The 12896-nt window shown below is 39.4% G+C and overlaps 1 protein-coding gene and 1 non-coding gene across 2 annotated transcripts; both read right to left on the minus strand.

The window, feature by feature from the left end:
• Positions 1 to 1862: 1862 nt before the first annotated feature.
• Positions 1863 to 1969, minus strand: LOC128279931 (small nucleolar RNA R71). The gene has a single exon (XR_008270116.1). It is a non-coding gene; the product is annotated as a small nucleolar RNA R71 (small nucleolar RNA).
• Positions 1970 to 2701: 732 nt separating this feature from the next.
• Positions 2702 to 10805, minus strand: LOC128296635 (uncharacterized). The gene is made up of 7 exons (XM_053032074.1): positions 10549 to 10805; positions 10287 to 10461; positions 9104 to 9374; positions 8832 to 8941; positions 8142 to 8441; positions 2897 to 2923; positions 2702 to 2761 (listed from the first exon to the last, which is right to left on the minus strand). The coding sequence occupies exons 1-7, from the start codon at positions 10803 to 10805 to the stop codon at positions 2702 to 2704; spliced, it is 1200 nt and encodes a 399-aa protein (XP_052888034.1).
• Between the last annotated feature and the right edge of the window lie 2091 nt (positions 10806 to 12896).

Genomic DNA, 12896 nt, shown 5'->3' on the forward strand with positions numbered 1-12896 from the left:
ATTTATGGAATTGGATTTCAAGTTTCGGAACTTGAGATATGAATTTTTAAGCGACTATGACGCAGATTGCTAGCTTGACTGGAAATTTTAAAAATAAATTGTTTGAGCTGTTTAAGTAATGAATTAAGTCTGTTAACACCTCGTGTTCGACTCCGGCGATGGTTTCGGGTATGGGGCGTTACATTAATCCTACTCAGAAAAGGCTAATTTTGGGCATTCCAAAGCCTATTTAAGCACAGAAGAAGAGGATCAGGGGGAGACAGAGAGATTAGAAGGTAGAAAATACTCAAAGACTGCCATTGGAATCAGCTCGAAAGCAAGAATTACTTCAAGACTGAAGATTTCCATTCAATCTCTACCGAAGTTTTTGGGTTTCTTATGTTTTGTTATTTTCCCAATTTGAGATGGTTTCCCATATCGATATGAACTAAACTCCCTAAATGACTAAGGGAAATGAATTCTAATATAGATCTTATTATTATTTGAATCATATGATAAATACTTGTCTTATTCTTAATTATGAGTTTTAATCCTTGCTTTAATATTCCAGGATATTAATTCAGGTTTTGATGTGCTTATTCAGTGGAGCAAAAGTCCCTGTTTAAGAGTAGATCTTCCATAATTAAGCGGAGTTGCATGCAAACCAAGAGATAGGACGGTATAAATTTGTCGGATTAGAGTCAAATCTAATAAGGGAGTCCATAGATCGAGTAATGCGATAATAGGGGTTTTAATTAGAAAGAGATTTCGATTAATCAAACTAGAGTCAGTTGTTTTTAGTCTCGAGAGAGATATTAACATAAGCTAGGGATTCCTACGGATGAAGTCAAGCGAATAAATTCTAATTCAGAAGTAATAAGTGAAGTCTAGGCAGATTCTTCCTTGGGTATTGTCTTCTCCATTGGTTTTCCAAAAGTATTTTCCAACTTTAATCTCTGTCGTGTTCTTAGTTAATTAGATAGTTAATCTTAGTTTAAAAACATCCTTTTAATTCTTAGGCTAGATAATAAAAAGAGAGTAATTACTAGTACTTTTAGGCCTTGTGGATACGATATTTTCGGTCTCACCATAACTATACTACTGTTCGATAGGTGCGCTTGCCTTAGTCGAATTTTTAGTTAGTTTAGCGACCATCAAGTTTTTGGCACCGTTGCCAAGGACTAAGATATTATGAACACTTGATTTTTATTACTTTAGCCATTTTTACTTTTATTGCAATTTACTTTTTGTTTTTAGCTTAATTCCTCCTTTCTTTTTAATTGCTTCTGGCAGGTGTCTCTAGTTTATGGCTAGAAGGAACCCGTCAGGACCCTTGCTTTCGATAGTGAAATAGAGACTACAACTCACAGAAACTGAAGAGAAATAAGGAAAAGTCTACAATACATAGAGGAAGAGCAAGAGGGCGTTACAGATTTTACTGAGGAGATGGCTAAAAATCAAAATAATCCGTGCCTCCTGTGGTTGCCGCAAATCCAATGAATCAGAATCCTGCTCCTCATACTATGTACGACTATGCCAAGCCAAATTTAATAGGAACTGAATTAGGTATAGTTAGACTTGTTGTTGCTGCAAATAATTTTGAATAGAAACCTAACACGATTCAAATGATACAACAGTTTGTTCAGTTTGATGGTTTGCAGGACGAGGATCTAAACACTTAGTTAGCAAATTTTCTGGAATTCTGCGATACCTTTAAGATCAATGGCATTTCTGATGATGCCATTCGCCTTCGGTTATTTCCCTTTTCATTACAGAATAAGGCTAAACAGTGGTTGAACTCATTACCACGAGGGTCAATCACTACTTGGGAACAAATGTCTGAAAAATTTTTCCTTAAATATTTTATGCTGGCTAAAACGGGAAAGTTGAGGAATGATATCTCTTCTTTTGTGCAAATGGATTTAGAAACACTATATGATGCATGGGAGAGATACAAGGATTTATTAGAAAGGTGCCCTCACCATGGGTTACCTTTTTTGCTACAGGTTCAAAATTTCCACAATGGTTTGAATCCCTCAACTAGACAAATGATTGGAGCAACTGCTGGTGGAACCATCAATAATAATACACCTGAAGAGGCTTAAGAGTTCATAGAAGAGATGTCACTGAACAATTATCAGTGGCAAGTCATGAGGACAAAGCCAACAAAAGAAGCTGACGTTTTTAACATTGACTCAGTTACTATGCTTTCAAATCAGGTAGAACTTTTGAATAGAAAGATTGATGGTTTATTTGGTTCTATGTAGGTACATCCAGTAAGGCAGTGTGATGCAAGTAAAGGTGGAACGAGCAATTCAGAATACCTACTTTACGGCCCCAACATGGAGAACGAGCAAATAAATTATGCGGGTAATAATCCTCGACCTCAAAATAATCCTTACAGTAATACTTAAAATGCAGGTTGGAGGAACCACCCAAATTTCTCATGGGGAGGCCAAGGGAATCAGAGACCACCACCCCTTCCATGCTTCCAACAACAACTTTACCAAAAGAGAAATAGTAGAACCTTGAAGAGATGATGACAAAGTTTATTTTAGTAGCGAAAACTCGTTTTCAAAACATTGAAACAACACTTAAAATTCAAAAAGCATTGATTCAAAGGCTCGAGAATTAAATAGGACAGCTGGCTAAGATGATTTCAGAAAGACCAATCCAAAAGAGCATGTGAAAGTAGTTACACTAAGGAGTGGGAAAGTGTTAGCTAAATCTGAAAAGAAGCTGCCACAAGAAGCTGATAGGAAAGAGGATGAGGAGGTAAAACCTGAAATAAGTGAAAAACCAGTGCTAAGAGAATATAAACCACCAATCCCATATCCAGCAAAGTTGAAGAAAGATCGCATAGACGCACAATTCGGTAAATTTCTTGAACTTTTTAATCATTTGCTTATTAACTTACCTTTTGTTGAAGCTGTCTCGCAGATGCCTATATATGCAAAATTTTTGAAGGAGCTCCTAACAAATAAAAGGAAGTTTGAAAAGTTATCTACAATAAAACTCAACGAGAAGCGCTTGGCCATACTCCAAAATAATCTACCAACCAAACTGAAAGATCAAGGAAGTTTTACTATTCCTTGCTTAATTGGTAGTTTAAATGTTGAGAAGGCACTAGCTGATTTAGGCGCTATTCAAGCAACTTGGCCTTAGGGAACCAAAACCTAATAGGATGAGTATTCAACTAGCTGACAGATCTATTAAATATCCTAGGGGTATTATTGAAGATGTACTAGTAAAAGTAGATAAATTTATATTTCCTATTGATTTTGTTGTGCTTGACATGGATGAGGATGTTGAGGGGCCTTTAATTTTAGGTCGCCCATTTTTAGCCACTACTAGGGCTGTTATTGATGTGGGTGACAGTGAACTTGTGCTTAGGGTAGGTGACGAAGAGATTATTTATAAAATTTATGATGCCATGAGATTTTCTAGAGAATAAGAAGACTCCTGTTATTTTATTGATTCTATTGCTCATGTTACTCAAGATTGTTTATAGGAAATCATTCATAAGGACAAGTTGGAATTGTGTCTTGCCCAAGGAGAGGAGATAAATGATGATGATTCTGCGTTAGGTAAGGCAAAATCCGAATTAAATTCTAATGAGTCTTCACATAGACAGAAGAGCCATGAGGGGATTGAGGTAAACAAGAAATTAAATTTAAAACCCTCTGTTGAAGAACCTCTTAAATTGTAATTGAAGCAATTACCAAATCACCTAGAATATGCATTTCTTAGAAATAATTGCACATTACCAGTGATTATTGCTTCAGATTTACAGCCAACTGAAGAGGACGAGTTACTTCAAGTATTGAAGGAGCATAAAAGAGTTATAGCTTGGAAGATTTCTGACATAAGAGGGATCAGTCCTTCTTTTTGCACACATAAAATTTTAATGGAAGATGAATATAAACCTTGTGTGCAAGCTCAAAGACGACTGAATCCTAACATGAAAGAAGTCGTAAAAGTTGAGGTAATTAAACTTCTAGATGCTGGAGTTATTTATCTTATTTCTATAGTTCTTGGGTGAGTCCTGTGGAGGTTGTCCCTAAGAAAAGAGGCATGGCTGTTGTGGCTATTGAGAAGAATGAATTGATCCCAACACGCACAGTCACAGGATAAAGAGTCTGCATGACTATAGGAAGTTGAATGATGCCACGAGAAAAGATCACTTTCCCTTACCATTCATTTATCAGATGCTGGAAAGATTATCTGGGCATATGTATTATTGCTTCCTAGATGGAATTTTTGGTTACTTCCAAATCTCAATAGCTCCTGAAGACCAAGAGAAAATGACATTTACATGTCCACAAGGCACATTTGCTTATAGATGAATGCCTTTTAGATTATATAATGCTCTTGCTACTTTTCAGTGATGCATGTTGGCCATTTTTGATGAGCTCGTAGAAGACATTATGGAGGTATTTATGGACGACTTATCAATATTCAGTGACTCTTTCCATCTTTACCTTAAAAATTTAAAATGAGTCCAGTCAGATATAAGGAAACATACCTTGTACTGAACTGGAAAAAATGTCATTTCATGTTTCGTGAAGGGATTGTGTTAGGCCACAAAATTTCTAGTAACGGGATCGAGGTTGACAAAGTGAAAATTGAAACTATTGAGAAATTACCTCTCCTTAGTACAGTTAAGGCTATTCGAAGCTTTTTAGGACATGTTGGATTTTATAGAAGATTTATTAAGGATTTTCTAAAATAGATAAGCCTTTAACGAATTTACTAGAAAAGGATATGTCTTTCAATTTTAATCAGGAATGTTTAGAAGCATTTAACACTCTGAAAGATAAATTAATTAACATTCTGATTGTAGTTGCACCTGATTGGAATTTACCCTTTGAACTAATGTGTGATGCGAGTGATTTTACAGTAGGTGTGGTTCTTGGACAGTGAAGAGACAAGCATTTTCAACCAATCTATTATGCTCGCAAGACATTGACAGCCGCACAAGAAAACTATACGACGACTGAGAAAGAATTATTGGCTGTGGTTTTCGCAATCGATAAATTTAGACCATATTTAATATTATCTAAAGTTTTCGTATACACTGACCTGTTTAGCTCTTCGATATATCCTTTCTAAATCAGATGTAAAACCTCGACTAATAAGATGGATACTATTGTTGTAGGAATTCGATTTAGAAATTCAAGATAAAAAAGGAGCATAAAATCTTGCAGCAGATCATCTTTCTAGATTAGAAAACCTACATCTTAAGGAGCTTGATGAACATGAGATAAACGACTCAATCCCTGAAGAACAACTTTTTGCTATATCTTTGTAACACCCCAAACTCGGCCCAGACACTATGGCCGAATGTACATTGAAGTGTTTTAGCGAAAACCATGTTTTCATTGAAAACCCTTCTTAAAATAAAAGAAACCCTAATTAACTTAAAAAGAAACCTTTCAGTTACGAAAGCCTTATTTAAAACATTTGAAAAAAAAAACTTAGTTGCAGAAACGTAAAAAACATACTATAATTTAAGAATTCCATGTTCAACTTCTCGTAATTACAATGAAAATAATAATAATAATTTAAGTAATAATAACACAATGAAAACCTTATTACAGTCTGGTCTGAAACATACTTAAAAAGAAATAAAAACTTAAATGATAAAAAAAAAAGTCTGAATTATCTTGCTAGCTGACCACCCAGAGTCCCTCCAAACATCGAACCTTCTACTGAGCATCGCCTGAAAATAAAATAAAAGAGGTGGGGTGAGTTTTCGTAAACTCAGTGTGTACAACCCTCGGCAAAAACAAGCATTCAAAAAAAACATCATTCATCAATCATGCAATGCAATCCCATCCAAATTATTCATCCGCTACACACTAGCTCCGTCCCCCGTCACACCATGTGGGGATATAAATATCGACCCACCCAGCCCACACACCATGGTAGCCCGGTTGCGGAACTACCTTCATTTACATATTGGGCTTTAAAAGCCGTCGATGAATCTATGATTATCAAGCAACCATGCGATCCTCATATACTTCTTCCGTTCCATAATTCCCACCCATATGAAACCTAAGCAGAATATCGTATGTATGCATGTCACATCCATAAAACTTACATTCTACACCTAGGGGTATTTTGGTCATTTTAACTTTTAGGGGCATTTCGGTAATTTTCCCTTAATTACTGTTTTCACTTACCATGGCCTGTTAACGAGTCCCATAAGCTAAGATGAACGAATACTATGCACCAAGTAGGTTTCTAGAGAAGAGGAGGTGAGTCATTAAGACCGCTTAAGTACCAACCTCTCCCTAGATCCAATCCTAGACATGCATATACCCGTTGCCACACCTTAACCCTTTGACTTGTCCACGGTCACAATATATTAATTAATTCTTATGTGGATTTCATATACTAGGCCCAAAACCCCTTACAAAGCCCAAACAATTTCACATACCTATATCTGGCCCATTAGGCCCAATCATATTCATATGGCCCATTAGGCCCAAATCACCTTATATGGCCCATTAGGCCCAAATCACATTTATATGGCCCGTTAGGCCCAGTCACATTCATATTCATGCTCACATACAAGTTCCTATCACATAGCATCAACATTCAGTTTTTGCCTATTATGGGCCCAACAGCCCATCGGGCCCATTTAGCCCATTCCGGCCCATATGGCCAAATCACAACCCAAGTCCACGGAATTGTCCGTGGGCCTCAGGAAACCTATTAGTCTCTCCCTTACGACTGTTCGCGCACTCGCAAGACTACCATAGCCAAACTTTCGGCATTTCGGCTTTTGTCGATACATAATGTGTGTGCAGTGTATGTACACACCTGGTAAGCAAGCGTGATGTGATCTCCTTAGCCCAAACCTACAATCGATATCACTCAAAGATTAATCACACGTACTTATCGATTACTTTACCAAAAGCCGGAATCTCATCTTAACCTTACCTGAACGCCATGGCCAAGCCTTTACTAGCTTTTACTTTGATCACTAAACACGCGTATTTCTCAGATCTGAAGAGCAAATCGGCAGGAATCCAAAACCAAGATCTGACACTAATTCCCTACCAAAGTCGACTAGAAAGAAGTGAGGGACCGAATACTCGATACTTATCAAAAACCAATTGGGAGAGCGAACACTTACACTAGAATCGACTGGGTGGAAAGAGTAGTAGCAGCACCAAGGGTATTGGGCTCTCAGAGATTTGAATTGCAACAATTGATTACTTAGCACCAAAGAAGAGAGGAAGAAGAATTAGCTAAAGCAAATAAAATATTGAGTAGAGGAGGGATAAGAATTCACCACAAAAAAAGAAAAGAAAAAAAAAGGGTTTTCGGCTTTTTAGAGAAAAGGGTTTTTGGCACAAAGTGAAGGGAAATTCGTCATTAGCTTTTCAACCCTCCCATTCGGCACCTATTTATAGCCCTATAGCCGAATTCTTCAGGGCCATGATCCCAATTCGGCTCCACATACTCCTCACTTCTTATCTCCTCATTTTTCTCCCTAATAACCCCTTATCCTTTCCTTAATTTTCTCTTCTGAGCACTCCTCTTGGACTCCATCTTCACGTCACTTCCATCCTTTTAGAAGGCCAAAATTAAACTTTAAAAATACTAAGCTAGGATTTGAACCTTGAACTCCTTTACTAGCTACTAACGCCACCTCACTACACCTTATGTGGCGTCACTTAGCCGCTCCACCATAGGCTCTTTTTGTGTCTAATTGTTTCTTCATTTATTCAAAAGCCAGCCTACTTGTTAGCCCTGATTCTTTTAATAATAAAATTTATAATTTCTTCTACCCCTTAATTCAAACTCAACCTTAGCTAAGACCTACTAAAATTATCACTTGGATAAGAATATTAAACATAATTTTTATCAAAATCGAAAGAAAATATGGGATTTCGGGATTTTTGGATTTTGGGATTTTTAGGGCGTTACAACTCTATCCCCTAAAAAAAATTTTATCCTCGAAATTCACCTTATTCAAACAATTGAGGATGCTGATTTCGCATCTCTTCCTTAGGTTCCCAAGTAGCCTCCTCAACCTTGTGATTACGCCAAAGCACTTTGACTAATGGAATGGACTTCCTTCTGAGTATCTTAACATCAAGACCAATTATTTGTATGGGCTCTTCCTCGGAAGTTAGGTCTGGTCTAACCTCGATTTCTTCAATTGCCACGATATGGGAAGGATCCGAGCAATACCGTCTCAGCATAGAAACATGGAGCACGTCGTGGATCTGGCTTAGTTCAGAAGGTAATTCCAGCTGATAAGCGACTGGCCCAACCCGCTTTACAACCTGATATGGTCTAATGAACCTTAGGCTTAGCTTACCCTTTCGTCCAAACCTCAAAACCTTCTTCCACAGAGAGACCATGAGAAAAACTAAGTCTCCCACTGCATACTCTATCTCTCGACGCTTAAGGTCAGCATACGACTTCTGCCTATCTGAGGCATCCTTCAAACGATCCCGAATCAATTTTACCTTATCCTCAGTATCGGCTACTAACTCAAGGCCCAAAACTCTTCGTTCGCCCAACTCAGTCCAACATGTTGGAGTTCGACACCTTCGTCCATACAGTGCTTCATATGGAGCCATCCCAATGCTTGCTTGATAGCTATTATTGTACGCAAATTCAGCTAATGGTAAATAGTCCTCCCAACTACCTCAAAACTCAATCACGTATTCCCTCAACATATCTTCCAACACTCGGATCACCCTTTCCGACTATCAATCAGTTTGAGGGTGAAATGTCGTGCTGAAATTCAACCTAGAACCCAACGCCTCATGCAGCTTCTTCCAAAATCACGAAGTGAAACGTGGGTCCCTATCAGATATTATGGAGACTGGCACTCCAAGCAATCTTGCAATCTCCGCCACATACAGCCTAGCCAGCTTTTGCAACGAGGAATCGGTGTAAACCGGTACAAAATGGGAAAACTTGGTTAACCGATCCACTATAACCCATATCGAGTTTTTCTTAGTAGGTGTCAAGGGTAGCCCACTAACAAAGTCCACAGTGATCCTTTCCCACTTCCAGAGTGGAATCTTCACTGGCTGAAGCAATCTCGAAGGCAACGGATGTTTTGCTTTAACCTTTTGACAAACCAACCATTTACCTACGAACTCCATAACCTCGCGCTTAAGTCCAGGCCACCAATAAAGCTCACACAATTTCCGATACATATTGTTTCCGCCAAGATGCATTGCGTAGAGACTGCTATGTGCTTCCCGTAGAATAGACTGCCTTAGATCATCGTCCTTTGGTATACACATTCTCCTATGGAAACACAATACTTTTTCACTATTTATCCCAAAAATCGATGTCTCCCCATCCACTTGTTTAAAATGAGCACTCAAAGTCTCATCCACTAATTGCTTACTCTTTATCTGTTCGACCCATACCGGCTTTACTTAAAGCTCAGTTAACAAGCTACCATCATCTAACAAACTTAAACGGGCGAGCATAGCTCTCAAGTCTGTCTTAGCCCTATGACTCAATGTGTCGGCTACCACATTCGCTTTGCTAGGGTGGTATTCAATCGTACAATCATAATCCTTCAATAATTCCACCCACCTACGTTGCCTAAGGTTTAGCTCCTTTTGGGTAAGGAGGTACTTCAAACTCTTGTGGTCCGAATAAATTATGCACTTCTCCCTATATAACTAATGCCTCCATATTTTAAGTGTGAACACCATCGCAACTAGCTCTAAATCATGGGTTGGGTAATTCGCCTCGTGAGTCTTAAGTTGTCATGACGCATATGCAACCATCTTTCCTTCTTGCATCAATACGCAACCTAAGCCTACATGTGAGCGTCACTATAAACCGTAAACTCCTTCCCAAGCACTGGTTGAATCAACACAGGGGCCTCAGTTAAAACTTTCTTGAGTTTTCCAAAACTCTCTTGCTGCTTATCTGTCCAAACAAATGGTACCCCTTTCCTTAACAACTTAGTTAAGGGTGTAGCAATTACTGAAAAGCCCTCAACAAACCGCCTATAGTATCCTGCCAAGCCCAGAAAACTTCAAATTTTTGACACTGACTTGGGTGTTTTCTAGTCTAACACCGCTTCAATTTTTCGAGGATCCATCTTAATCCCTCGGCTGAAACCACATGTCCTAGAAAAGTAACCTCACTTAGGCAAAATTCACACTTACTGAATTTGGATATAGTTGCTTCTCCCTCAAAGTCTACAACACAATCCTTAAGTCTTCATGATGCTTATCCTCATCTTTTGAGTACACCAAAATGTCATCTATAAAGACTACCACGAACCAATCTAAGTAGGGTTGAAAGACCCGATTCATAAGATCCATGAAAGCGGCAGGTGCGTTCGTTAGCCTGAATGGTATCACTAAGTATTCGTAGTGCCCATAACGAGTTATGAAAGCCATCTTATGAACATCTGCCTCCTTCACTCTCAATTGGTGATATCCCGAACGCAGATCAATCTTCGAGAAAACAGAAGCTCCTCTAAACTGATTGAAAAGATCATCGATTCTCAGTAGAGGGTACTTCTTTTTAACAGTTAACTTGTTTAACTATCGATAATCGATGTACATTCGTAAGGTTTCATCCTTCTTCTTCACGAATAACACCGGTGCTCCCCATGGGGACACACTTGGTCGTATGAACCCTCGATCCAACAATTCCTGAATTTGTGCCTTAAGTTCCACCAACTCCTTTGGTGCCATCCAATAAGGAGCGATAGACACCAGTGCCGTCCCAGGTAACAACTCGATTCCAAATTCTACTTCCCTGCTGGGTGGCAACCCTGGCAGCTCCTCGAGAAAAACATCTAAAAATTCCCTAACCATTCTCAACTCCTTAACAGTAAGGCTCTTAGCCTTCGCATCACTAATATAAGCAAAAAAGGCTTCACAAACCTTTCGTACTAACTTCTCAGCACTTAACGCTGAAATCACCTTCGACAGATAGTTCCAGCATTCACCAATCACCACTACTTCCTTATCCTCCGCTGTTCTTAACACCATTCGCTTTGCAGCACAATCCAAGGTGGCTAGGTGCTTTACCAGGCAATCCATACCTAAGATTAAGTCGAATTCACTAAACGGCAGTTCCATAAAATTTGCTAAAAAGGTAACCCCTTGAAATACTAAAGGCACCTCCCTAAACATCTTATTCACTCCTACAGATTGCCCTAACGGACTTATCACAGTCATCTCATTCGCAATAATCTCAAACATATCACCCAAAGACTCAGTCTTATTGTATGCAACATATGAATGTGTCGATCCAATGTCAATCAAGGTTGTGTAAGGTAACTCATATATAAGAAACATACCCGTTATCACATCTGGGGCATCCCTGTCTTCTCGACGATGAGCAGCATAAACCAAAGCTAGCTATCTAGCCTCAGCATAGCTCATATTTTCGCCTAGTGCTCCGCGTCCATGTCCATTGCTGTTACTGCCCCTGGCCTATCCATGACCCCTTAGCGGCAGCTGTCCACCCGTTGGTGGCTGAGCACCTCCTTGACCCACTACTGGCTCTCGACCTAGCATTCGAGGGCAATCCTTGATCCTATGCTCCATAGACCCATAAGTGAAACAAGCTCCCATTCTCTTCCTGCACTCGCCTACATGCCTTCTCCCACAATCAGCACAAGGTGGCACCCCTAGATTAGTAGCAGAGGGCCCTGCTCTAATTGGCCTATTATTTTGGCCCTAGTCCTAGGCTTTTGTCCAACACCCAGGTTTTCAGCATCCCTCTTATTCTTACCCCTTTCCTTCTCCCGGTTTAGGCGCTCAATGTGTTTTATCTCCTCCGCTATCTTTGCTTTCTCCACCAATTCCAAGAAAACTCATTCCCCTTGTGGAGCTATCAGTACCCTGAGGCTATCTCTAAGCCCATCCTCAAACCTAACGCAACGCTCATACTCCGTTTCCACCATTACCCTCGCATACCTACTAAGGAGTAGAAACTCTGCCTCATACTCCACCACCAATTTGTTTCCTTGGGTCAAGTTTAGAAACTCCTCCCTCCTAGCATCCACATAGCTTACAACCACATACTTCCCTTGGAATGTAGCTTTGAAAAACTCCCAGGTGACCCGCTCCAGTTGGGTGCCCTCTTTCACTATCAACCACCACTAGTAGGCTTCTTGCCTAAGCAATGACACTGCCCCTTTCAACTTTTGCTCAGGTGAGCAGTCCAAATCCTCCATTATCCTTTCAGTGGCCTCTAACCAATATTCTACCACATTAGGAGCCACGCCAGCCACGTCCTTAAAGATTTCAGCCCCGTTCGATTGAATTCGTTCTGGAATGGATCCTCGATTTACGTTGCCATTATTGGGCCTAGCGACCCTTTTCAAAATCCTCAGCATTGCCTGGGACAATGCATCTTCTTTCGCGGCCCGATCATACTGTCCATTCCTAGCCACAGGTGAGGCCAGAGCCTCTTCTACTCCAACATCGGGCATATGGCCCGATATTGATGATTCAGCCCTAACACTTTCGCGGCCTCAGCCACGGCCACGGCCCCTTGCACCTCTTCTAGCACTCATCATCGATTCGTGTATTATTTGGATTAAAATTTTATGAATTTTTAGTTAGTTTAATACTTACACCGATGTTTTATGAAAATATTTAAAGAGAAGATCGTTTTCAAAAATCCTCTACAGTTTCTAGATCCTACGGGCTTTAGTTCCATTCTAATAATCATCTAAAGTAACCCTCTAACTATCTACTATATAACAATTTAAATAAATAAAAGTACTTACTTGGTTCGACATCCGAGATTTAGTGTGCCGCTCAGCAAGATTTTCCTTTTTCATAATAGTGTGATCCAATTTTTTTTAAACAGAAAAAGAAACCAAATAGTAATAAGGCCCAATTCACAGCCTTAGTTTAACAACCTGGGCTCTGATACCACTAAATGTAACA

Source organism: Gossypium arboreum, chromosome 8 (assembly GCF_025698485.1).
Source record: "Gossypium arboreum isolate Shixiya-1 chromosome 8, ASM2569848v2, whole genome shotgun sequence".
NCBI lineage: Eukaryota > Viridiplantae > Streptophyta > Magnoliopsida > Malvales > Malvaceae > Gossypium > Gossypium arboreum.